Genomic DNA, 27,155 nt, shown 5'->3' on the forward strand with positions numbered 1-27,155 from the left:
TATTTGCAAAAAGAAAAAAAAAAGATTGTTGGGCTGAAACATAATTGGAAGAAGCCCAACAATTAGTGTTTTGGGCCTTTTAGGGGTGAGCAGCCCAATTACTCCCGCATCTTCATGGCGGGAAATCCACTGAACACAATCTTTAGAATTTAGAAATCTCCATTGTACAAACTTAGCGGGCCAATTCTTTGAACCGGCGGCGGCATGGCCGTAAGGGTGCTGAATGTGGCGGAGAAGCCGTCTGTGGCGAAGGCGGTGGCGGGAATACTGTCGAACAACCAAATGAGGTCGAGGAACGGTCGGTCGGTGTACAACAGAATATTTGAGTTTAACTACATCATCCTAAACCAGCCCTGCCAAATGCTCTTCACTTCAGTCACGGGGCACCTCATGGAGCTCGAATTCGATGATCGATACCGCAAGTGGCACTCCTGCGATCCTGTCGATCTCTTTAGCGCCCCCGTTCGGAAATCTGTCCCGGAGGTAACTGAAAATTTACTTTTATTACTGCAGGAAATGCTTCTGTAGTTTGATTTAGGAACTGTACTGTGTGTCTATATCAATTTCTGTTTGATTTTATCACATAACTGTCAATATCTGCCTTTCCGAGAAATGATGATACTTTCTTCTACCGGAGCGTTTGGATTCTATCTTTTACATATGATCACATTGCTGGTAATTGTAGGATAAGTTAGATATCAAAAGGACACTGGAGGAAGAGTCTCGAAAATGCCAATGGCTTATACTATGGCTTGATTGTGATAGGGAAGGGGAAAATATTGCATTCGAGGTGTTGGAAATCTGTAAACAAGCTAATCGTAACCTTAGAGTGTGGAGGGCTCGTTTCTCTGCTCTGATTGACAGGTTCAGATTTCTTGCTAGCTGGCAGATGCTTATTCTGATTTTATTATCTTTACTTTAGCCTTACCATCCTTGACATTATTCTGGGGTCACCAGGGAAATTCGCCAGTCTGTGGAGCGACTTGTTCAACCCAATCAATTGTTTTCTGATGCTGTTGATGTACGACAAGTGAGTACAAAGTATTTACAGGGCATTTTTGCAAAGTCATTTCTTCTTATGTTACTTGTCTACCATCCAAAAGGTTTTCCTTTATTACATGCCTTGGATTAGAAGTGGTAATTGGAAAATGGTTCCAGATTGTTGATATTAGCTCTTTATTGCAGTGTTATAAGTATAATAAATTGATACTAATTGAAGCCTTCCTATTGGCTCCCTGTCTAATATCTAATCTTTGCAGGAGATAGATCTTCGTATAGGTGCTTCTTTCACAAGATTTCAGACTATGCTCTTGAGAGATACATTTGTCATTGATTCTGCTCCGGATGACAGAAATCTTGTCCTGAGTTATGGTCCTTGCCAGGTAACATATCTTTAATTTGGTTTCCACTCATGTTGTCTAACCTTACCTATACACTTAACAACACAAGGGAAGATAAAGCTACAGCTATTCCAGAATAATGTGCAAATTGGTGTAATCCAAATTTTTTTGTGTACTGCAGTTCCCTACTCTTGGTTTCGTGGTTGAGCGGTACTGGGAGATACAAGCTCACGAACCTGAAGAGTTCTGGACAATCAATTGTACTCACACTTCAGATGAGGGCACTGCAAACTTTAATTGGATGTAATTATTGTAATTGATATTTTTAACACAAGATTATATTCTCAAATTTAAATCAGACTACCAAATGTGACTTTGACTTTACAGGCGTGGGAATTTGTTTGATCACACATGTGCAGTAATTATTTATGAAATGTGTGTCCAGGAACCCACTGCAACAGTGAGTCCTATGAAATATTGTTTTTAGCTAATGCTAATTCACAACATTTACAGGATGAGTTGTTAAACTAATTGTAGTCATTACGTTTGGACAGGTCACTAAAGTTAGGCAGCAGGAGAAGCTGAAATATCCTCCACACCCGTTGAACACCATTGAGCTCGAGAAACGTGCATCAAGATATTTCAGAATGAGTTCTGCACAAACTATGAAGGTAAGTTTTGAAGCTAAGCAGTGGTCTATAGTGCATATATCTTTAACAAGACTTGGTTGATGCTGATACTTATGATTTCATTGAAGTATCTTTCTTGGGATTAGGAATGACTCTTTCTTTATCAATTTTGTTGAGCTACATGGTATACTTCAAATTTCAGGGCATTTAATTGCTATTCCCCTATTCCTTAGGTGGCTGAGGATCTTTACCAACAAGGATTTATTAGTTACCCACGCACTGAGACTGATCGCTTCTCTGTTGATGGCATTGCTAACTTGCCTGTAAGTCATTATGATGAGGATTGAATATTATTGATAATCTGTACATCGTGAATGAGAGTACAATAGATATAGAAGAACTAGTAAAAGAAACCTAGTGGAATACAAACTCTAATATAATCCTAACACTCCCCCTCAAGCGCAAGGTCGGCCGGGAAGATATTGAGCTTGGCACGAAGAAACGAGAATCGAAGACCAGATAAAGGCTTAGTGAAAATGTCAGCAAGCTGGTCCTTGGTAGAAATGAAGTTCACCTGAATCTCCCGCTTAGAAACCTTATCACGAACGAAGTGATAGTCAATCTCTACATGCTTCGTCCGAGCATGAAAAACAGGATTCGCACAGAGGTATGTAGCACCTAAGTTGTCACACCATAGCTTGGGCGGAGTAGCCGGAGGAAAACCAAGCTCCTGCAGCAAAGACACGAGCCACGTCACCTCAACAGAAACATCAGCCAGAGCTTTGTATTCAGCCTCAGTTGACGAGCGCGCCACAGTTCGCTGCTTGCGACAAACCCAAGAAACAAGATTATTCCCAACAAAAACAGCAAAACCACTCGTCGACTTACGATCGGCCGGATCACCAGCCCAATCTGAGTCAGAAAAAGCGTGCAAATCTAAGGACTGGGACTTGCAAATACGAAGACCAAAATGAACTGTGCCTTTAACATAACGTAAAACACGCTTGAGAAGACCCCAGTGAGTAGCGGTGGGAGCATGCATGTGCTGACACAACCGATTCACCGCATAAGCTAGATCAGGCCGAGTAATAGTAAGATACTGAAGTGCACCCGCTAGACTACGATACTGTGTAGGATCGGCGTAAGGAGTGGTGGAACCATCAGCAGACTGAACCAGAGACACCGGAGTGGCCAGCGGCTTACAATCCACCATACCGGCACGGTTCAGAATATCACACATATACCGACGCTGCGAAAGAAGTAAACCATCACCGTGACGAACCGTCTCAATCCCCAGAAAAAAGGAAGGACGACCCATATCACGAACTTTGAATTCACGACCCATTCGAGCCACAAGATCATTCACTCGAGAGGAATCCGACCCCATAACCAAGATATCGTCGACGTAAACGAGCAGATATAGCTGTACTGCACCAGAAGAATAAACAAACAGCGAAACATCCGTTCTAGAGGGACGGAACCCAGCAGCCACCAAGAAATCATGTAACCGAGTAAACCAGGCCCTTGGAGCCTGCTTGAGCCCATACAACGAGCGCTGCAATAAACAAACGTGATCAGGAAAGGACTTGTTTTCATACCCTGGGGGTTGCCGCATATACACCGTCTCAGCAAGATTACCATTGAGAAAAGCGTTGTGAATGTCAAGCTGCCTGATAGACCAGTCACGAGATAGAGCAAGCGACAAAAGAAGCCGAACAGTGGTGGGCTTGACCACCGGACTGAAAGTCTCGAAGAAATCCTGACCTTCAACTTGATTAAAGCCTTTCGCCACCAAACGAGCCTTATGCCGCTCAACTGAACCATCTGCCTTTCGCTTAGTGCGAAAGACCCATTTGCAACCAACGACGTTCATGCCAGACACACGTGGAACCAGTCGCCAAGTTTGATTCTGTAACAACGCGTTAAATTCGAGATCCATGGCCTCACGCCACTTGGGAAATTGCACAGCCTGAGTATAGCAGGTAGGGTCAGATGGAGCTACCTGAGCAACTGAAGCAACCGGGCCACGAGACATACTGCGTAACCGCATCGCATGAGACCGAGGCTGGCCTTTACGGGACTGCCGAACACGAGGTCGTGCCCGAGCCGGAGCAGTAACAGTGCGAGAACTATCCGAATCAAGACCAACAGCCGCAGGTAAACCATCAGTAGGCAGCAAATCAGTAGGAGGCTGAGAAACCGGAGTCTGACGGGACTGCACAGCAGGAGGAATCATATCTCCAACCGAGACCGAAGTCACACCCCACGGGTCTGCAAGCGGAGAATCATCCTGCATAGGAACACCACTAGCCAAAGGAAAGACAGTCTCATCGAAGCGCACATGGCGACAGATAAAGACCTTATTAGTCGTTAAATCCATACAACGATAACCACGATAAGCCTCAGGATACCCTAAGAAAACGCACGGAGAAGAACGAAACTGCAACTTGTGCTTATTGTATGGACGCAACAAAGGAAAACACAAACAGCCGAAAACCCGAAGAAAAGAATAAGAGGGAGGTGACTTGTGAACCCGAAAATGTGGACTTTCATTATTTAGGACACGAGTTGGCATTCTGTTGATTAAGTAGACCGCAGTCTCAAATGCATAATCCCAGAAACGCATAGGAACGGAGGCTTGAGCCAGTAGGGCTAAGCCGGTTTCGACTATATGACGATGACGACGCTCTACCCGACCGTTTTGTTCATGGGTATAGGCACAAGACTGGCGATGATTAATGCCAAGTGAAACAAGTGTATTATGCAATTTGTTATATTCTCCCCCTAGATCAGATTGCAAAGAAATAATTTTACGAGAGAAAAAACGCTCAACATGCAAACGAAAACGATCAAAAATGGCATATAAATCAGTCTTCGCATGCATAGGGTAGAACCAAACAAACCGAGAGTAATCATCAACGAATAAAACGAAATATTTATAACCATTGGCAGAAAGTAAAGGGGCAGGACCCCAGATGTCTGTATACACAAGCTCAAGGAAAGTACTACTAGAACGCTCAATGCGAGGAAGAGGCAGCCGAGAGGCTTTCCCTACCTGACAAGCGGAACACAAGTGCGACCCAATACTAGACGAACTAACAGATAATGAACCTAAAATACTACGTAAAACACGAGCATGGGGATGACCCAATCTGTTGTGCCAAACCGCGGGTGACACACGGGCAGCGACCAACGCAGCAGGACCAGGACTCGGAACTGACCACGAATAGAGACCACCCGAAACGCCCCCTTTATGCAGGACCTCCTTGGTTGTAAGATCCTTCACAAAGAAACAAGTCGGGTGAAACTCAAAATAAACAGAATTATCTTGTGCAAAACGGTGAACAGACAATAATGAAACAGACAAACCCGGAACAAGAAGTATATCAGACAAATTTAACAAACGAGACTTAACAGGTATAGAAGATGAACCAACGCTAACTATAGGCATACCTGTGCCATCACCAACACGCAAGACGTCAGACCCCGCGTAACGAGCAGCAGAAGACAGCACAGATGGATCCGGTGTGGCGTGGTTCGTAGCACCCGTGTCCGGAAACCAGTGGTGCGAACCAACGGGCGTAGCACCCGTGTCCGGAAACCAGTGGTGCGAACCAACGGGCGCAGCATCCTCGGGCACACCATCAGAGAAGGCCAAATGAGCCTGCGGACCGGGGGCAGGCGCATACCGCCGGAAGCACGCCAAAGCAGAGTGACCAAGCGTGTTGCAGATCTGGCAGCGAACACCACCGAAACGGCCACGACCACCGCGACCCCTGCCTCGTCGCCCACGACCACCGTCGCGACCATTGTTCTGGAACTGACCACCACGACCGCGACGAGCAGCCAAGGCAGCGTGCGACGGCAGATCACCATCACCAGCGCAGATGAACTCCTGGGCGGAGAGGAAGTCCGAGAGCTCTGACAGCGTCACTGGATCACCGGTCGTCAGGGTGGCAACCAAAGGCCGGAATTCCGGTCGCAGCCCACGGAACACGTACAGATTCTGATCGTCGAGTCCGATGGGTCTGCCCGCCAACGCCAGATCTTCGACCAACAGCTGCGCTCGACCCAGGTAATCCGTAACCGAAGCGTCTCCTTGCCGGAGAGATTGAAGCTGTCCGAGAAGACGGAGAGCACGCGATCGAGTTGCTGATCCGAGCGACTGTTCGAGTGCAAGCCAGAGGCGCCGAGAAGTGGAGCAACCGACGGCATGATGCATCACCTCCTCGGAGAGGGAGGAGATGAGCATTGAGAGGATCGCCTGATCCTGTTGACGCCAAGCAAGGCGCAGAGCCGCCGTTTGCGCTGCCTGTGAACCAGCAGAGGGATCAACATCAACAGCCGCAGCCGAGGCAGCTTCGCTAGAAGCAGTAGGAGGTTCCGGCGGGCACAGCAACGAACCATCAACATAACCTAAAAGCCCCTGGCCACGCAAGAAAGGCAGCAACTGAGTGCGCCAAAAAAGGTAGTTTCGATTGGTTAACTTGATCGAAACAAAGTGATGGGCTGAGGTTAACGAATTGCCGGCGATGATTGGCGGTGAGGCGGCTGCCGCTGCCGTCACAGTGCGCTCCGAAGACGCGCCAGTAGAGCCAACATCGGGAACGTTCGACATGAAAAACAGTTGAAGAAAACCCGGTAACTGATACCAGATGAGGATTGAATATTATTGATAATCTGTACATCGTGAATGAGAGTACAATAGATATAGAAGAACTAGTAAAAGAAACCTAGTGGAATACAAACTCTAATATAATCCTAACAATTATTTCTTCCTCAATCATCTAACAGTGGTTTATTTGAGAAGTGGTAATGTTTCAATATCAATACGATGAAACAAGGAAAGTTTGATAAGGAAAAACAAAATTTACCAGCAGGATAAATTTGTTATTGCTTGAAAAGATAATACATGCAGAGAAAGTTCTAATGTTCGGCAATTGAAGTTTCAAACAGTTTACTTCACATGATGAGAGTGAATGAAATTAGAGCTTAAGTTGAAATCTAGGATCTGTTATTGCTTTCAGTCATTTTGCTGTATTTATGCTGATGCTACAACAATTTGCTTTGCACCATAATATCTCATGCTATTATTGTTAGTACATGAGTATATTCTGCATTTATTTTGCACTTGATCTTTAACCTTTTTTCTGTGGCATAGTGAAGTATGTTAATTCCATTTTTAGTCCCTTGATTATTGTGGTATTTCCTTAGAAAATGTAGTGAAGGGACCGAGGGACTAATTTTGGCACATACTTGTGGACTTAATTTGTTAAATTGATAATCACGAACTAAATATGGAAATGCCACAAGAGTAGGATTTATTGCTGGTATTCCCATTTTAGCTTCTACCTTGCTGAGGCTATGCCAACTTTTATCTTACAAAACATGTTTACATCTCCAATTCCTTTTCTGTAGCTGCAATTTCTTATCAATCAATCATTTTGAAATAATTCTTTGTGATGCAGATGATTGTTCAAGAACAAGGTGGTCACCCAGTATGGGGCTCTTATGCCCAGCGCTTGTTGGACCGTGAATCAGGACTGTGGAGAGACCCTAGTGGTGGAGTGAATGATGACAAGGCCCATCCTCCTATTCACCCAACTAGGTTTTCAGCTGGAGAACCTGGATGGAGTCAGGACCACCATGTTAGTACATATCCCGTCAGCACTTTTTAACTTGGGATTAAGCAACATTTGAGTTGTATTAAATTTTCCTGTTGGATTTGATCTGAGTAAACTCCTTTACTAATGATCTAAGATCTTTTGCAGAAAGTGTATGAACTTGTTGTTCGCCATTTTCTGGCCTGTGTCTCTCAACCAGCCAAAGGAGCTGAGACCATAGTTGAAATTGATATTGCTGGTGAATCATTTTCAGCATGTGGGAGAGTGATAATTGCTGTGAGTTTCTGATTGCACCAGCAATACATAACTTTTGCATTACAGGGATTGGTTTGTTATTATTGACCTTGTTTCATGGCTGAAAACACTATTTTTGCTTGTTAATGATTATGAGTGTTCAAGAGTTTCATTCTGTTAACTCTTCATATGTGTTTTTAGGAACTGGAAAATGTATAATTTAGCTTCATTGTGGTGGTATTCATGAAATGTGGATAACAAGGATCATGTTGCTATTTCTTCCTTTCCTTGCTTTATTTCTCATGATAGAACATTAAGTATGTTGTACAATTTGTTTTATCATTTCTCTTTTCTATTTCCATTTGTTTGCTTTAGCTATTTAAAAGTTTCCTCTCCTTTCATTATAACTAGACTAGATACCAAAGTAAGAAGTTATGCAATAGGTTCTTGCTCAAGGATGTCAAAGTTTGCCCCTTTTTTTGGGTGAAATTTGCTATGGGGCATATGGTGCTTTACCTATGACTTCATGCATTTAAGTAGTCAACCATTTTTTATACTATATCAGCTGATAATCTGTCATTACCTTTCGGCATCCATATAGCTTCTCTCTCTGGTACATATATAAGGTACCTATATGTTATCCTTTTTAATGCATCATTGAATTCAAATTACTGTTTGTCATATTATGCAGAAAAACTACTTGGATGTCTACAGATATGAATCATGGGGGGGTTCAGTGATCCCAACATACAGTTTTGGGCAGCAGGTTCATCATTGTATACTTGTATCTATTTCTAGATTACTTATCTAGTGGCCCTATTATTGACTTCAGATCTTTGTAAATCAACAAATTTTTGAGGTTAACATTGGGTTAAAAAAAGGAACCATAGAGGATGACCAATGAGAGTTTTATCAGTGGTGCTACATTGTCAATTGTTTATAGATATGGCAATTTTGCAGTTTACCCCAACAACATTGACTCTTGATTCAGGAGTTACGCGACCTCCTCCACTTTTGAGTGAGGCTGATCTTCTAAGTTGCATGGACAAGGTAAGACATGAATGTGCCATACATAGAGTTGTTTCATCTGATCTATTTTAAATTTTCCTGATTATTTGGTTTCTTACACTTTTGGTTTAGTGTTGTACTGATTTTTCATTTTGATAGGCAGGCATTGGCACAGATGCAACGATGCATGATCACATAAAAAAACTGCTTGATCGATGTTATGTGACTAAAGATTCAAACACCCGTTTCTCACCAACTAAACTTGTAAGCTTCTCCAGCTTACATTGCATTCTCTTTACCTCTAGTGCTTTTGATATTTTATGTTCCCTTTTGTATTCCTATGCATTTCTTTGTTCAAAAGTGACTAGCTGTGAGAAGTCATCACTGTGTATAGTGCTTGTTCACATTCAAATCCCATTCTCTTCCTGCAAGAAGCAGTATCATAACACTTTTCCAATTATATAATATGACATTAAGTAGAAGTTCTGGGCCTAAACTATGTCTACTTGAAGAGATTGGAAATTCTGTAAGTATTTCTGTGAAAGCATACAAGTAATTATGGGGAATATATCAGTAGGTCATGTATGTAGGATGCTTTTATTACACTTTTTCCGTGGTGCTTTCTATAAGTTATATTATTAAATAGGCCATTAATTATTTTGGGGCTTGGGAGGCAAATTTTGGATGCTTAATTTTTCCTTATCCAATTGTGGATTCTCAACCCGATTTAACAAAGCAGGTTTTGTATAAGAGAAAGAAGCATGTTGGTGGTACTTTCGATGTCCAAATTGTCATTATATTTTGTATTCAGTGTATTATTATTGTTCATTTTATTTTAATGTTTCAATTGGCTAGTTCTTTGGTTATCTTTTATTCTTTTCCTAAAAAGAAAGTGTCTGTATAGATCATGAGCATTTTTTATTTTTTATTTTTGCAGGGGGAAGCTCTGGTAATGGGATATGATGACATGGGGTAAGAAATACAACCTTTTTCATCCTTTTAAAATTTTGATTCATAATTTGTCCTATGTAATATTGAAAGGTGCAAATTAACGAATGCTGATACAATATTCACATGTGGTATTGTGGACTCTTTAGTAATGAGATCTAATTATATGGTGATGACTTGATGTGGTATGCTCCTGTGTAGCATTATCAATTCCTATCATCTGATACGGTATAGAAAGCTAGTGCCTCTCCTCTTTTAGTGTCCTTTCATTGTAATTATCCTTTAAACACTCATATAGAATGTGAAGTTTCATCTAGTATGTAAGAGGTCTGCAAGTTGTGAAATTCATATATACCCCATAAATTATTAAACTTTTTTACTCCATGATCTTTTAAAGCCATAGGTTTCGCCTCCAGAGGTGTCCAAATGAACTTTAAAAGGTCTATGGCTTTAAAGATCCTAGATAAGAAAGATTCTTACCCCATGAATATGTAAGAGTTTTTGCTGCAAGTTTGGCAACTTGCTTAATGGAGTTCCTTTCTTTTTCTTTTCTCAATTGAAGTTTTTTTTTGCTCCACCTCTTTCTAACTGCAGTTCATAATAGACATTTATATGGAAAAGTATGAATAACACTTTCTGGTTTCTTTCAGTTATGAACTGTGGAAACCATATCTCCGTTCAATGATGGAACATGATATGAAAGCAGTTAGTATTGGCACAAAGGGAAAAACTGAGGTTTTGGAGACCTGCTTGCAGCAAATGAAAGCTTGCTTTCTAGATGTAAGTGAGTAGTCAATCTATCATCAATATTTTGTAGAGCAGAAAAACATATGTACAGAAATCATAAGTTTTCTTAGGCGACTAAGTTAATAATACATTGCAAAATTGGAAGTGGTGAATCAATGAAACTGAGGGAGTAATATTTAATTATTAGTATTGCAATATTGTTCTTTTGGAGCCTAAGAATGCTAACCTAGTGTTGCTTTTCTTTTGATCAGGCAATAATTCTTAATGTATGAATGCCAATAGTGCTGAAGATTAGCATTTTGGATGTCGTAGTTTTCAATCATTTTCTTTTATCTGCTAGTGATGTTTTTTCTGGTTATGCTTCCCTATCTCAGCATGTTTATACCCCGTAATTATTACTGTTAAGGGTAGCAAATAACTAATGCATATGCACTTAAAAGTCCATATCCATAGTATTTGCAACAAGATGCTTCTCTATGTGTTTATCAAGAGTAATTTCCATTTTGCCTTTTCCCTTGCCTCATATTTCCTGTTAAGAGTCCCACATTGATAAAATAAGAAAGATAATATGGGTTTATAAGGCTATGGGTTAGACTAGCTAATCGGTTGAATTCAATCTTTTAGTATGGTTTGGCCCATGTGCATTATAGTCCAGTTCAGTGATCTTATCCCAATATTAAATTATAACATGGTATCAAAGCGAGGTTGAGTGGGGAGTGGGCTTTGGTCGGAGTAGGGAGGCGACGCTGCCGGAGGAAGCGGAGCAGCCACCGGAGTTTTGACGCGCCGCCGCAGTTCGAGGTCTCCGACACCACGCGCCGGCGCGTGTGCACTGTTCCGGCGGCTGCTCCGGTCGAGGTTTGGTCTGGTACGCTCGTCTCTAAAAGACCGGTAGATCTGGAGTGGTGGTATCCCAACCGTCAAGTCTCCCTCTCCCCTCTTCTCTCGCCGGCTTCCCCAGGTTCGCCCCAACCGTCAAGTCTCCCTCTCCCCTCTTCTCTCGCCGGCTTCCCCAGGTCAAGTCTCCCTCTCCCCTCTTCTCTCGCCGGCTTCCCCAGCCGAGGTTTGGTCTGGTACGCTCGTCTCTAAAAGACCGGTAGATCTGGAGTGGTGGTATCCCAACCGTCAAGTCTCCCTCTCCCCTCTTCTCTCGCCGGCTTCCCCAGGTTCGCCCCAACCGTCAAGTCTCCCTCTCCCCTCTTCTCTCGCCGGCTTCCCCAGGTTCGCAGCAGCATAGCTCCAGTAGCAGTAGTGGATGGTTGTTGGCGCGTGTGCACTGTTCCGGCGGCTGCTCCGGTCGAGGTTTGGTCTGGTACGCTCGTCTCTAAAAGACCGGTAGATCTGGAGTGGTGGTATCCCAACGTCTCTAAAAGACCGGTAGATCTGGAGTGGTGGTATCCCAACCGTCAAGTCTCCCTCTCCCCTCTTCTCTCGCCGTATCCCAACCGTCAAGTCTCCCTCTCCCCTCTTCTCTCGCCGGATCCCAACCGTCAAGTCTCCCTCTCCCCTCTTCTCTCGCCGGCTTCCCCAGGTTCGCTCTCCCTCTCCCCTCTTCTCTCGCCGGCTTCCCCAGGTTCGCAGCAGCATAGCCCTCTTCTCTCGCCGGCTTCCCCAGGTTCGCAGCAGCATAGCACCAAAGCTCCAGTAGCAGTAGTGGATGGTTGTTGGCCCTTCGTCCTTTTTTGTGGAGATTTTGTTATCGTTGAAAGTGTTGATAGTGCAATTTCCAACACCTGTATGGCCATGAAAGAACCGCAGCAGTGGCGAGCAATGGTGGCCGGTGAAGCTTTCCGGCAGTGGTTGGTGGTGGCTGCCAGTGGCTGTGGTTGTGGTTGGTGGGGGTGTTGTTGATGTTGAAGTGTTGAAGATGGGAATAACTGGGCTATAGGTTATTAGGTTTATGGTGTGGCTGCTGGGGTGGAAGCTGGAAGTTAATAAATAATTCGGCAGTAGGTTATTTGTTTTGAGTTAGTTTGGTTTATCGTGTCAATAAGTCTTGAAAGTTTATTATCGTATTTTTCTGACTTGTTTAAGTTAATTTAATGAGGTTAGTATCATATTTGGAGTGGTGCCAAGGTGTGAGAGTTGGGGGCAGTCCAGGGGTGTTGCAGTGATGGGCAGCACAGGTGCCAGGGGTGGTGTGGACCTGGCATATGTCGTGGCTATTATGGAAGGCCGGCGGCTGAAGAATGGTTCAGGAGGAACCAGTTTGTGTGCACGCAACAAGAAAACGGGAAAACACTGGTGGTAGGCAGCGGTTATAAGGGTTGTGGAGTGAGAGGCTGGTGCGCTGCGGTGTTAAGCAGCGGTGATAAGGGTGTGGGGTGTGAGAGGCAGGTGCGCTGCGGTTGTGGTGTTTGGCCAAGTTTGTAGCTTTGTGGAAGCTTTGTTGGTGCGGACAAGGTGCATTGTGGACTGACTTGGCACAGCATGGTTCGAAGGTTCAAGACTTATAGTTCTAGATTTGGAGTCTTATGGTTCATGTGATACATATGTAACAAGTTGGGCATGTTGAAATCTATGCTCCAACTTGAGGGGGGGTGTTAGAGATATAAGGGTTAGTTGAGATATCTACTCTTAGCCCTAGGTTTTAGTGTTAGTAACCTGTGGCTAGGGTTAGTTCTACACTAATATATATAGCTCTACTCTCCTGTACATTTACACACAGAACATATATATACGAATACTTTGTTTTGCTATTCTATTGTTTAACATGGTTTCAGAGCCTGTTCGGTCCACTTTGTGTTCACCCGGTTATGGGTTGGTGGTGTGCGGTCCACTTTGTGTACACCCGATTATGGGTATTGGTGGCGTCCAAGCTTTCGTATGGGTGTTGTAAGCCCGCTTGTTCGGTCCACTTTGGTGGCGTCCAGAGCTTTCGTTTCAGGGGGAGGGTCCGATCCAATTTCAAGTGGTCAACCGGTTAGATTCAAAATGGCCCGGTTGTCCACTTGAGGGGGAGTGTTAAGAGTCCCACATTGATAAAATAAGAAAGATAATATGGGTTTATAAGGCTATGGGTTAGACTAGCTAATCGGTTGAATTCAATCTTTTAGTATGGTTTGGCCCATGTGCATTATAGTCCAGTTCAGTGATCTTAGCCCAATATTAAATTATAACATTTCCCAAACCTTGCAATGAGAAATTGTAGTAAAGTGGATAGTGGCTATAAAATTTCTAGGGCATGCTTAATCTTTTTATATTGTTTACAATTTGTAGCCATCTTTTTGAGCCATTTCTCTTTCTGAGTAAAGGATCCATATCTTTATTTTCAGAACACAAGTGATGGATATATAATGGTGTGAAGCATGAAGCTTTTATTTGCTAGTGTTATATTTTTATTTGTAGTGATGCTAACTCATTGCAATAGCAGTCATGTATAAAGTACCTATCTATCTTTGAAATATGTGTACTCTTCTCAGTTTCTAAAATATTCTGTCACCATTATATTTTTGTCCATTTGTGCTCAAACCAAATTCTTCACAGGCCAGAGTAAACAAAGTAAAATTATTTGAGGCAATGGCTGTGTTCTTTGACAGGTATGCCTTCACCAATCTGAGTGACAATCATTCTGTCTCCCAACTTTTAAGTGTTTATTTTATTTTCTCTGTTTATGCAGATCAAACAGATCCAACGCTAGTGAGCAACATATAGTTGGAGATGTTGTTCGCAGATGTGGACTTTGTCAGGAATCAGATATGGTCCTCAGGCAGAAAACGGTAATTGATTCACCATTCTGAGTTAACTACTAAAGCACCACAAGCTTGTCGGGTTAATTTTTCTCTTGCCATCAACAATACATTTCCCCAACTGTACCTTCAATCATACTATAGCCCTTGAAAATATCTTTTAATGAATAAAATTAGACAAAAAAAATTACTTTCCCCCACAGATAGGTCTGACTTCAAAAAAAAAATCAGTTAAAGCCTTTTTCTGTGGGGTGGCTGGCTCTCTTCATATTTGCTCTTAAACTCAAATGTTAGTACCAAATTGGTTTTATGTTGTCCTTGGTTTTAGTTGCTTCAATTTGCTTGTATATTACTCTGTATTTGTTTGTGATAATTTGAAGCCATGATAGGCTGGCTTTTATCTACTCTCTGGCAGTCTGCTATTTTAAATAAAACTCTTCTTCATTTTGGATTTGAATTCCAGAATTATCTTCTTTCCTCATTATTTTTTTGTGATATTCTTCCTATGATGCAGGATGGAAAATTCATGGTTGGTTGCCTGGGTTATCCACAGGTAGGTGCTCATGTTATGTTACCGCCTTCATATGTTAAAGAAGCTATCAACAATTCATTTTCATGATTGTTGAAAATATATGGAACTCTAAAGATAAAATCCTCACAATATTTCTTACTGTTGTGTCCACTCCACCATATTTAAGCATGTGTTGCTTCCTTCCCTTTCTTTCATGTTGCTCACATCCTTATCATGATCATACATGTATCATCACCTCATTGATGCAAACTAGGCAATATCTGTTCCTAACTCAAAATTTACAGTGGACTCACTTTTGATGATTGTCCAGCTTAGTCCATGTCATTTTTATGTGTGACATGATTTGACTGCACTGCCTTTTAATGTTTTCAGTGTAAAGTATAGAATAATTTAACAATTATTTTTTTGCTAACCTATGTTTGACCAAATGTCCTTGTTAATTAACTTTTCAAGTATGTCTACTCAGTGTAGAAATGCAGTCTGGCTACCAGGGTGCATATTAGAAGCAGTTGTAACCCAAGATATATGCAGCATCTGCACTCCAGGTTTGTCTCTTAACATTCAAATTACTTATATTTGGTTGTTGAATCACTTAGATTTATCCTTCAAGAATGCATCTTGCTTCAAATTTTCTTAGGACTGATGTTGGGATATGGCTTACAGGACCTGTTTTTAAGATTCGGTTTAAATTTCGACGTCTATCTATACCACCCAATTTCGATGCTGAACATTTAGGTATGCTACAATTTTGTATGAGATATGGGTGGATGAGTAAATCATTCTCTTTTGTTACATCCAAGGGAACCAATTGTCTGTATTTATTTATATTCCTGGGCTGAACATCAGTTTTCCTTAATTTTCTTGTCTGAATAATTGAATGTACTACCACATCGGAATGCAGAACATTTCCATATTTGAGTGTTTCTGTTTCATGTCAGGTTGTGTTGGTGGCTGTGATGATACTCTGAAGCAGTTGGCAGAAATTTGTGGAACTGGTTCCCGGAATAGTACAAACTTCTCTTTCCTAAGTATCTAGTTATTTGATTGAGAGACCTTTCTTTTGACAACTGAACCTCTGAAAACGATGCTTCAATTGGTGTAGATGGGGCAAAATATAATGATTTTTCATTTGGCACCTGATCAATTATTCTATTTGTGTTTTAGATGGGATAATTATTTGGCATCTTAACTGGTTTAGATAGTAAATTGGGTATCCTTATTGTGGTTCTTTTTCCAGCTAGAGGGGGCCATACAACACCTTCCGCTAGTGCCCAGCGAAGCAATCCTAGACCGCAAGCTTCTTGTTTATACTGTAGGCAAACAGGGCATTCATCAAATGATTGCCCCTCGCAAGCATCCAATCGGCGTTCTGCTCAGTCCCAGTTCCAGTCCCATGAAGCTAACCGACAAAATGGTTTGATTGCCCAGCTCCCTCCCACATACTTTCAATTGTATATACAAATATAAAATTACACCGTACAAGATCGATGCCAATTAGCACCCTGCAGAAGTTTACTTGATTAGGTGACACAATAAGTGGGATATTGCTTTATTGTTTCACAGACATGTCGATTAAAGAAGTGCCACGCCCCTACTCATACATTAGTTTTTTTTTTTTTTGAAAACTACTCATACATTAGTTGAGACATTGATGTACAATTAATGCACTTGCAGGTTGCTACTGGAGTTCATATCTAATCTTCTTTTTATTTTTTTTAAACCAGGGGTACCATCCATTCCTTGTAATTCCTGCGGTGCTCCCTGTGCTCTACGAACCGCCAACACTGCAAAAAATAGGGGCAGAAAGTTCTACTCTTGCCAGTCCCGAGAATGCAATTTTTTCGTGTATGATTAGCTATAATTTCTGCCTTTTACAGAAGTAATATTTTAATGTATATTTTGATGAATTTTGTTGCTTGTAATGCAGATGGGAGGAAGATGGCGTGAGCAGAGGAGGAGGAGCCCCCTCCGAAAATACTAGCGACTTGGGGTCTAATTCCGGGAGGGGTGGGCGCGGACGAGGCCGGGGCCGTGGTAGAGGCAGGGGCAGGGGTGGTGCCACTGCCACACATGCTAATGGTTTTACCTTCGTATCGGCAACAGGGGAACCAACCACCGGTTGCTGTTTTGTATGTGGTGATCCATCGCACTTAGCGAATGTTTGCCCAAGTCGTCGCTGATGAAAGTTGACGACACCCTCCCTGTTTAAAATCTTCATGTTGTATTTAGCTAGCTGATCAACGTAGTTAGCAAGCAATTATATACAATATCTCATCATGATTTCAATTTAATGTAGCATTTCTGGTTTACTGTTGCAACATCCTGGTTGGGATTGCAAATTCCAACTTACATTTGGTTTCTTGTCTCTCTTGTGTTATTGCTTTTGCTCAAGGAAGGAGCACTCAAGAGCAATATCTCGAAAACCAATGGCTTTGTAATGTTGAATGTTGGCTATAGAAAATATATTATTTCGAACTAAAATATTTCAGATTCCATGCTTTACTTATGTATTTGCATTAAAAGACAGACGTCTAATCATTTAGTGTATGGTATATTCAGTAAGAGATGTAATGAGATCAATATGAAATTGTTATTATTAAAATTATTGTCATTCTTGAATATTTTCTCTTTCAATAACATTAAACATTTTTATAAGTTCCTTATAAGTGATGACATCAATATTAGCACCACTTATAAGTCTGGATTTACGAACTCAATTTTGAGTTATAAACATAAATAATACTCAATTGTTACAAAAAAAATTTAGACAGAAATTTGCAAAGAAATCCGTGTGGGTATACCTTGTTGGTAGATGACCCAACAGTAAGGTTCGCCAGCAATAGACGGAGTAACTATCATCAATTTTACGAACATTTTGTACACAAATATATTTCACATTTTATCTACTGACTACTGGACTATACCCATCTTGATTTTATTTTATTTATTTATTTGTTATTAAAATAAAACTTACGTAGATACAAAATGTGGAAATATTTACGCGTCCCTACTTGAATGGTATTGCCGCGTGGCACTACTCTTACTAAAATAAAATATGATTATATTACGCGAAGCGATTCAGCGAAAGACAAAAAGCCTCTAGAAAAATGCCAGAATGGCAGAAATTGCATCACCTTTTCTCTGACAATTGGGATTCGACTCTCATTCAGGCAATAAACTCGGGTGAACTTGCAGAGTGCAGACCAAGCAACCAATACTCCATACTCCACACCCATTGTTTATACACTTTGACGGGATAGCTCCGCCGACTAAGAAACTTTCATTTAATTTGATTCTTCATCGGTTTCATAAATCTGTTAGTTTATTGATTTTAATCGGCTGACAGCAGCAGTACACAGTACTAAAGTGGTAGTTGCTTCTTTTTGTATTTCTTTGATTGCTCGTTTCCTCTTCCCAAAGCTTTGGGATGGGCTGCCGGAAGGTCGCCGCCGGTTCTTCTACCATCTCCGCTGAATCCAGCTTCCGCGAGCTCGACGATGTCTTCTTACAGGTCAAACTTGTTTCTCGCCATCGCCATCGGTATATGTATATATTTCCTGTAGCTATCTTTTTATCTAACAGTAATGAGTTGAGCGTTGTTCGCCAGAAACTTGCAAATATGGATTCTTCAATGCTGTATATAAGGTGATTCTGATTCGATCTTGATATTCTTTCTGTTTTTTAAATTTTTTGAACTTCAGACTCAGACGAGAATATGGCTTGGGGAAGTTCTGAATATGAGATTGAATGAGCAGTCACACATTTCTGATTTGCTGGCTGATGGAGATCTTCTGTATGTTCTTGGAATCTATATCTGTTCTGTTGATAAGGCATACTCTATGGATTAGGAAAAAATTAGAATATTGGGATAAAGAATGAATTTATTTTTGTTTTTGAACAAAAAAAATGGATTTTCTATATAGGCATTGCCAAGAATGGTTGCAGCTATGTTTATCTAGCGTTTTGTTGCTAATGTTATATCCTTTTGTAAGAAAGTTATTTATTAGCAACAAAATATAGTTAACAATTAATACCATGCTTAGGTGGGCATAGTCAGTTAGTCACATAGAGCTGCTATAAAGTTGATCTTTGTGTAATGGCAATATGATAGTGCATCATGTATGTTAATCTTGTAATCTTTACTTTCATGAAAGGGAAGCTCTTTTACTTTTGACCTCATTCTTTTCAAATAAAAAAATAGAAATTACTGTAATAGAACTTCTTTTCTTCTATCAAATAATAGTTATGTTTGTTGGACTTGTTGCAGGTTTGAGGTCTCTAAAGTAGTATGGAATATGTTGTTGGCAAAGTGTCCAGAGCTTAGACGTTTAAAGTATAAACCACTTGATTCCCGGAAAAGCATTGGGAGATACAGGCCTTATTCTAATGTTGACTCTTTTCTAAAGGTTAATCTTCTTCATCATATTCAATGTTTATCTTGGTAAAGCTGTTCATCTCAACTGGTTTGCTATAGGATAATCCTTGGAGGGGTTCATTTTTCATTAAACGTTTTTTGGTCTTTAGTGATAGCAGTACTGTGTGTCGTCTGTGTCTATAGCATTGCTTTGATCTGTCGAATAATGGGATAAGAAAATCCACTGATTAATAGTTGGTGGCCTTGACCATTGGGTAGATTGAGGTTGCTATTCACAGTAGCATGAAACTAAATGACTTTTTTACTTTAATCTTTCAATGAGAATAAGTTGTGGTGGTGAAGGTTACCAGTTCCCCTGTTCGTGTAGATCTGCAAAATTTTGGGATTGAATGGTATTGATCTCTTCTCCCCATCAGATGTCGTTGAAAAAAGAAATGTTCGGAAAGTGTGCATTTGCATAAGGGCACTATCAACAAAAGCCAGATCAAAACATTTAAAGGTAAGACAAATAATGTAGGTGCAAATTTTTATGGAGTGTTTTATTTTGTTCAATAGACTTTCTTGATCAGTTCTTTCTTAGGTCATTATGCAAATGCTTTCCCCTTTCAGCTTCAATCGCAAATTTACTGATAATAGATCATTACCTTGATAGGTCCCAGACTTTGATATGGTAACATACACTGTAGCCATGCCAAAAGATATGGTGGGGGGCATTAGAAGAAGCTTGGAGACATCGCAATGTAGCTTTTCAAGTTCATCCAGTTACAGCTCATATAAAGATCAAAGACAGAAAGTTAGGCAGGTATACTCTTCAGGGATTAACGCCATAGCCATCAGCATGTATGAGCTTGCGTATTTGAGGCATACATGCAGCCTTACTCTGAGGTTTACTAATACATACCATTATGTGCTGTAGAAAAATTTAACCGAAGCAGGTGATAAAAACTATGATTCTTGTTCAGAAGAATCTGATGAAGCAGAAAGCAAGTATATGGGAGAAGAGTCTTATTGCTCGTCTACAAACAATAATAAATATACCGCTCCTCTGAATTCAGAGTGTGAGAATTCCCCTGAAGTGTGTATGGATGTTACAAAGAGCAGCATGAAGCAGAGTTTGTTGCACTCTGATATCCATGATCAGCACATTTATGATAATGGGTTCAACCATCACCAGTCACAGGATGAAGTTTCGTCTTCTTGCGTCAAGTCTCAAAGAAAATTACATCAAAGTGATGATTTAAGGCGTCCTCTTGACAATGGCATAATGCATTTCGACCATGTTGACCCTAATATGGGGAATTGTGCATCAGTCCAGGATTCTATATATGACTATGAAGCTGAAGGAGATTATATCTCTGATTATCTAGCATTTTCAGATTCAGTTATTGGTGGAGCTGATGGCAATAGCCCTGTTTTACTGGAAGGGGAAGATAATATTTTTAACTTTTTTATGGGCGTTGATTCTCATTGGTCAAGGTCAAGTCGTTATTCAGTGGATGGATGTGGAAATAAATTCTCTGATGATATTGAAGATCTGGAAGTATCATCCACAGCTAGCATGAGCTCTTTATTAGGTCGGGCACTTAATTTGGAATTCGATGACCACTTTGACATAGATGCCCACAATGCATTGCTGGATAATGAGGGCTGTACCCAGGACAGAGGTTTATTAAAAACTCCTAAAGCTCGGGATGTTGCTGATGATGGATGTCTGTTGCCTGATGAAAATGGATCTCAATGTCACGATGAATTTAAATCAGCGTCAAAGGAGTGTCTTAGAGATCCACCCGGTGCCTTGTTTCTCACAGGCAATAATAAAAGTGAAGATGACAACAATGCAGATCCTGGCACCGAACTTGGAATAAATCATAGATTGCACAATAGTTATTCAGGTGAGTTAAAGGACGGATGCGTTAGTAGTTTGCAGTCAAAGATTCAAATGAGGCAAGTGGCCCTCTTTACACCGTCTGCTATCAGATTATTAGATGAGTCTAGTGTCAATCAGAACTTGGTTGCTCATCCAAATTCTTATGAAGCTCTAGAAGAAAAGCATCCTTACATTCCAGTCAAAGATTCAAATGAGGCAAGTGGCCCTCTTTACACCCATATCCTTTGAGTCTTTGACTATAAACTATATTTCTGAGTTTTTTTCTTGTTTTCTGGTATACAGTTTGACACAAAGCATAGAGACATGGATTTTCTGGCAGAAAATGTTCCAAATGGGAATGACAAGACAGATGTTGAAGCTTCCAAGGACAAAGTGCACCGAAGGCCATTTCTGCATACAGTTGCAAAAGGCACCGCAATTTTTGGCATGATGTTTCTGGTGCTTCATCTCAGGTTTGTCTCTTTGTCAACCTCTATGCCCATATTAAAAAAAATCGACTTTCTTCTCCTTTTATTTATCTTTGCAATGAATGATGTTCATAACAGTAGAAGGGACCGAGAGAAAAGCAGTGATGCAAACAAGAAACTGCCTCAAACTAAGAAGTTTAAAGGCAAGGATATCTCTTACAGGGAAGGACAAAATAGAGGTAGAGATAGGATTTATCCTGCAGAAAAGCTGAAGTTCAAGAACTAGTATGCATATATATATATATATATATATATATTCTTGGTGCTGAGCATCTGAGCTGCATTCACTTTGATAGTTTCTACTCCCTTTACTTTAGTGTTATTGTACGTACACACATGCATGCTTCTAGATTTTATAAGTTCTGTTATCCTCCTTGAGATATCAAATTTTAAGTTTTTTGCTCAGGGAAAAACAGAAACATTATGTTGTTAGAGCTAGTTACTACTTGAATGTATAATGGTTTACATTACAAGCAAGCTTCCGTCAATGATAAATTTTCTTATACGATTAGTTATTGCCAATTAACATCAAGTCGTTGTAGTATAGTGGTGAGTATTCCTGCTTGTCACGCTGGTGACCTGGATTTGATCCCTGACAATGGCGATTAAGAATGCATATTTTACTTCCCTACACCTTGAGATATAATGAATGACTCATTTATTTTTATACTCGACCTATGTATTTTAATACCCTTATATCTTGAGACATAATAAGCGATCCATGTATTTTTAGCGTGGAAATTTGTTAAACGATTGATGTATTTTTACACATCTATATCTCTATCTAAGCATAATTGACTTTTTATTTTAAAAGAAATTCGTCCATAACTAATCGTAAATCCCGACGCTCACGAAATAATGGGTGAGGACGTGAGGTATAGGCAAGGCAAGGCTAGATTGACGGAGGAAACACGGCACGACGATTCAGCGTTTTTAGGCTCGTTGACTAGACGTCATTAGACTGCTCTTTCGTAATCGTCATCGCGGAAATTTCACCCGTCCACCGGTCCAATATATCCAGCCAATTTTCAAATCAAAACCAACTCCACAAGTCATCATAGCCGTCCACGTACAAACACGTAGTTCTGCCCATCACATTCATTTTGACATTTCACTCTCTTTTGTCCAATTTTTTTAAGTTTATACGTGAAGAATGCTCTTTTAGATCGAAAATCACTCGGCATAAAAAAAAAAAAGCATTTATTGAATTATATATATATACATATAATAAATATAAATAGTTGGATTTAAATTTTAGAAAATAATTTCTGAAGAAAAATTTAAATCGTGTGTATCGCAGTTAAGAGCTTTGTAACGTCAATTGAACACCCAAATTGTACTATTCTTGGCGAACATATATATTAGTTCAAACTCACTTCTCATTCTAATACGAGACAAATGCTACTTTCAAGTCTTTACATCTCAATTTTCCAACTCAAATCAATCATTTTGAGATTTACCTAATATAATTTTTTTGTTGTCTCACTTCAAAGAGCACTAATCCACCTAACTCGATCCAAATCAAAACCTCACATATATTTGTACTCACTTAAAATGTCATTTTTTACTAAAAAAAATTCAACAATAAATAGATAGATATCAATTATGTCATTCGCTTATCTCTTTTCTTGTTTTGAAACGTGATGACGAACACATTTTTTCTGAAATAAGAATACAGAGTAATTCATAAGTTAGTGTATATTCATTGATGGTTAAATAATAAAAATAACAATCAAAATTTAGCATAAGTTTGTTGCAATAGTCATGAATACTGTGACTGTAATACGCAATTTAGTAAAATAAAAGTTGTCATTACTCAAAAAAAAAATAAAAAATCTCTTTATTACGACGAAGGCTTCAACTCAGTCAACTCGGCGCCGGCGCCTAAGTTTATTTATTTCTTTCAAAAACATCTACAAATACCAACAACCAACCACCGGAAAACAAATACACGGCAAACGTTAAATTACAATTATAAAGCAGCCCGCGAAGTGTGTGTTTGTCTCTCCGACCATAAACATAAACATTTCCAAAAAAAAAAAGACCATAAACATAAACAGCTGAAATATGAAAAGCAGAAGCGCCCCCCGAGGCGCCAAAGTGTCACCCAAATGGATCATCGTTTTCACAGCTCTCGGCTTCGCCTTCGGCATGCTTTTCTCTAACAGGTATTCCCTTCACGCCAGGCAAGATGAAAAGAACTTATCTTTATTCATATGCAGCTCTCCAAAATGTCTCTTTTCTTAAATTAAACATGGAATGGAAGTTTGTATATTGTTTCACGCAGTTTTTGGGTTTTTGGTTGAGTATAGATTTTTGGGTCCTCTTGAATCGGACGACCGGATCATTTTCGGACGGCGATATAAACAACAACAGGTGACTGTCTCCGATGACGACTGCGAAACCAAGACTGCCGAGGTCTGGCTGCCTTTTATTTTGCTGTTTTTAATGATTTTTTTGGTTTCTAGTATTCTGTGTCCGAATGTTCTGAATATACTGATTTAATTGTGTCCAGAATAATGAGAGTGGGGTTCGACAAATCAACAAAGCTCATGAAGCTATTGAGTGAGTATTCCTAATTTAGCATATTCTTTGAGGTGGAAATGAGAATAAGTAATTTCAGAATTGAAGTAGATTCTTTTATTCCAAATACTGATTTAATGCTTCCTTGCTTGCTTGCTGGTTTAGTAGATCATTAGACAATTCAGTTGCTAAAATTCGCATAGAGCTGCCTTTGATCAAGAGTTCTGACAGTGTGGACAAATCTGAAACCCGTTCTGAGGAAACCGAGAAGAGGAACAAAGTGTTTATGGTTATTGGAATAAACACTGCCTTCAGTAGCAGAAAAAGGCGTGATTCCGTGAGGGAAACATGGATGCCTCAAGGTGATAATTAATGGTGGTGAAATTGTTATACTGCATTTATTCCAGGTTTCCCACTTTTCGCCTCTCTTGACAATAGCTTTCTTGTTTGAATTAATAGGTGAAAAATTGCGTAAATTAGAAGAAGAGAAGGGGATTGTTGTCCGCTTCATGATAGGACACAGGTACATTATTTGCTCGTCTTATGTTTATTTAAATGCTAGCTTCATAGTGAGAATGGTCAATGTCTATAAGTAGGAGCTATATTTTCTTTCTAGCAAATCCTAACCAGGAATAATCTTAGCAGTAAGTCTAGAACTGGAAGTTGTCATAGGCCTACATTGTCTGCTAACTATCCCATCTGAAGATCATCGGGATTTGGGTAGTTTAATTGTTCGGCATTCTGAAATTGGCTTTATGCAGACTTGGCAATTGGAAAATTGCTACTGTAGTTATTTCCGTCAACAAAATGTTATGATAGGATTTCAATTGTCAGCTTTTTCCAGACAAAAGAAAATTCTGTCTTCTCTTTTTCTCATGATGGAGAGAAGGGAAGGGATATTGTGTTGTCAAAATATTTGTACCAAAAGAACTAAGTAGTGTCTTTCTCGTTATTGTTTGTGAAGTTGAACTCACTTGATCTGAGTAACTGGCCAATGCCACCGTCAAATGTCAAGCTAAAGCAATTTTTTTGCTGTTTTGCAGTGCGACATCCAATAGCATTTTAGATAGAGCAATTGACATGGAAGATGCTCAACACAACGACATTCTCAGACTTGTAAGTGGAATCCAGAACTTGATCTGTGTTTGTACTCAAGTAAGTTCCTTCTCATTGATGACGACATTTTGCAGAACCACATAGAAGGGTATCATGAGTTGTCTGCAAAGACAAAATCTTTCTTCTCCACTGCTGTTGCGAAATGGGATGCTGAGTTTTATGTCAAGGTTGACGATGATGTTCATGTCAACTTGGGTATATCTACTTATCCCTTCAATTCTCCTCTTGATATGTAAATCTCCTTTATATGGTTTGGCTGATTGTTTTCGGTGCTTTGGAAACAAATACCTGATTATCATGATACATATGCAGGTACGCTAGCTGCAACTCTTGCCAGGCATCGATTGAAGCCCAGGGTATATATTGGATGTATGAAATCTGGACCAGTTCTTTACAAAAAGTAAGGCCATTTAAAGCATTACGGGTTTGACAGTAGTACATGTTTCCTGTTTAGAAATAACTCCATATCTCTGTGGAACTCAGTTTCTGTGTCTTGTTCTCATATTGATGATTCCTTTGTAGGGATGTTAAGTACCACGAACCTGAGTTTTGGAAATTTGGAGAGACTGGAAATAATTACTTCCGGCATGCAACTGGGCAGATATACGCTATTTCAAAGGATCTGGCAAAATACGTCTCTACCAACAAGTAAGAAAGATTCTTGATATCTGTCTTGTGAAGTATGGGGCATTTGGTTTTGTCACTAATTGACGCCTAGCAGGCTAGAACCTAAGCTTTTTCTTGATAAACCAAATTGTTTGAGTGAGTTTAGGACTTTCAAGATCTGAACTCTAATATGGTGCAAAGAAATCAAGTCTCACTGAATTTGGGATTTCTCTCATTCCACTCATTATTCATCATTTTTGTCTGTCAATTCCTAACATTTGAGTTGATGATTTCAGGGATGTTTTACATAAGTTTGCAAACGAAGATGTATCACTGGGTGCATGGCTAATTGGTCTAGAAGTCGAACACATTGATGATCGCAACATGTGCTGTGGAACTCCACACGGTATGTTTTGCTTTTCTCGTCTTGTTGCTTGTTTTCTTCTAGGATTCAGCCATGGCTGAAAGAAGAACTCATCAATGGTCAATCATATGTGCAGACTGCGAATGGAAGTTACAGGCGGGGAATGCTTGCGTGGCATCATTCGATTGGAGCTGCAGTGGAATCTGCAAATCAGTACAGAGAATGAAGGGTGTTCATGAGAGGTGTGGTGAAGGTGCTGCTACGCTCTGGAGTGCTCTCTTGTGAAAACACTATAAAAGAGGAGAAAATCAAAATGCTAAGATAATCAAGTATAGTAGTTTTGGGACTTAAAATTTTAGCTGCAGTTTTGATGTAAGAAACCAGTATGCATACCTTTCTTAGTCTTTTGGCTAAGATAATGTGTAGTATCTGTTATTATCATTTAGTTTAATACTTAATACTATGAGCTAGTAGTTTGCATGATATCAATTTCTTTTAGAAGCTTCATCAAATATGCAGGGAGTAGTTCAGTTAGTTTGACCAATCACCTTAAAATCTTACTTTACCGATCAGAGATAGTTCAGTTAGTTTGATCAATCACCTTAAAATCTTACTTTACCAATCATAGAAGATGAAGAACAACCTTGGATTCATTAATCCATTATAATTGGCACAAATATTTAATTGATAAGTCCAATTGTCCACTAAATTTAAATGACCCAAATAGTTGGGTATGATAGCTCACAAATCAATTGTTATACCAAAGGCCAGGGATCCATCTTGCATTGTGAATTCTAGTACAAACATTATGTGCCTGTAGACTTTTTTATACATGTAATTAACATTATTGTTAACTATAAATACAAAATATGAGACACATAATCTCAAAGTTATTTTGAATCAAGGTTTACAACGTAAGGTATATCTTGGTTCATGGTATAATATACCTCACAAATCAGATCGATCTATAAAGTATTAACAAGAATCGAACTTGGTACAAGAGTTCATGTTCCCCTCTTCCACCTGGACTAGTTCATTGTATATTTACCCTGGGGTGAACACCGA

At 40.0% G+C, this 27,155-nt stretch overlaps 3 protein-coding genes across 11 annotated transcripts; all 3 read left to right on the forward strand.

Annotated features, from left to right (window-relative positions):
* Positions 1-135: 135 nt before the first annotated feature.
* LOC115998059 (DNA topoisomerase 3-alpha) lies at positions 136-17,232 on the forward strand. Of its 2 annotated transcripts, none has more exons than XM_031237519.1 (24): positions 136-483; positions 686-864; positions 958-1,030; positions 1,260-1,382; positions 1,522-1,643; positions 1,728-1,800; positions 1,895-2,011; positions 2,203-2,292; positions 7,438-7,617; positions 7,741-7,869; positions 8,519-8,593; positions 8,788-8,877; positions 8,995-9,099; positions 9,773-9,807; positions 10,434-10,563; positions 14,017-14,069; positions 14,150-14,249; positions 14,734-14,772; positions 15,218-15,296; positions 15,415-15,486; positions 15,690-15,758; positions 15,989-16,165; positions 16,476-16,596; positions 16,679-17,232. In XM_031237519.1, exons 1-24 carry the CDS (start codon positions 205-207, stop codon positions 16,929-16,931), a joined length of 2,763 nt encoding a protein of 920 aa, XP_031093379.1. In that variant the 5' UTR covers positions 136-204; the 3' UTR covers positions 16,932-17,232. The 2 variants fall into 2 exon arrangements, with proteins under 2 accessions (XP_031093379.1, XP_031093380.1); XM_031237520.1 differs by having other exon boundaries at positions 278-483; positions 766-864.
* A 617-nt stretch (positions 17,233-17,849) lies between these two features.
* Positions 17,850-21,992, forward strand: LOC115998069. 7 transcript variants are annotated; one of them, XM_031237536.1, is made up of 8 exons: positions 17,850-18,262; positions 18,359-18,396; positions 19,019-19,157; positions 19,494-19,625; positions 19,779-19,928; positions 20,043-21,209; positions 21,297-21,466; positions 21,560-21,992. In XM_031237536.1, exons 1-8 carry the CDS (start codon positions 18,179-18,181, stop codon positions 21,705-21,707), a joined length of 2,028 nt encoding a protein of 675 aa, XP_031093396.1. In that variant the 5' UTR covers positions 17,850-18,178; the 3' UTR covers positions 21,708-21,992. The 7 variants fall into 7 exon arrangements, with proteins under 7 accessions (XP_031093396.1, XP_031093395.1, XP_031093393.1 ...); XM_031237535.1 differs by lacking the exon at positions 18,359-18,396 and adding an exon at positions 18,453-18,544; XM_031237537.1 differs by lacking the exon at positions 18,359-18,396 and adding an exon at positions 18,453-18,544 and having other exon boundaries at positions 18,160-18,291.
* A 1,418-nt stretch (positions 21,993-23,410) lies between these two features.
* On the forward strand, positions 23,411-26,573 carry LOC115998056 (beta-1,3-galactosyltransferase 7-like). Of its 2 annotated transcripts, none has more exons than XM_031237515.1 (11): positions 23,411-23,649; positions 23,794-23,899; positions 23,997-24,046; positions 24,170-24,366; positions 24,464-24,527; positions 25,048-25,120; positions 25,195-25,315; positions 25,433-25,520; positions 25,643-25,768; positions 26,023-26,132; positions 26,227-26,573. In XM_031237515.1, the coding sequence occupies exons 1-11, from the start codon at positions 23,549-23,551 to the stop codon at positions 26,373-26,375; spliced, it is 1,185 nt and encodes a 394-aa protein (XP_031093375.1). In that variant the 5' UTR covers positions 23,411-23,548; the 3' UTR covers positions 26,376-26,573. The 2 variants fall into 2 exon arrangements, with proteins under 2 accessions (XP_031093375.1, XP_031093376.1); XM_031237516.1 differs by having other exon boundaries at positions 23,412-23,649; positions 24,173-24,366.
* Positions 26,574-27,155: the final 582 nt, after the last annotated feature.

Source organism: Ipomoea triloba, chromosome 12 (assembly GCF_003576645.1).
Source record: "Ipomoea triloba cultivar NCNSP0323 chromosome 12, ASM357664v1".
Classification (NCBI taxonomy): Eukaryota; Viridiplantae; Streptophyta; class Magnoliopsida; order Solanales; family Convolvulaceae; genus Ipomoea; species Ipomoea triloba.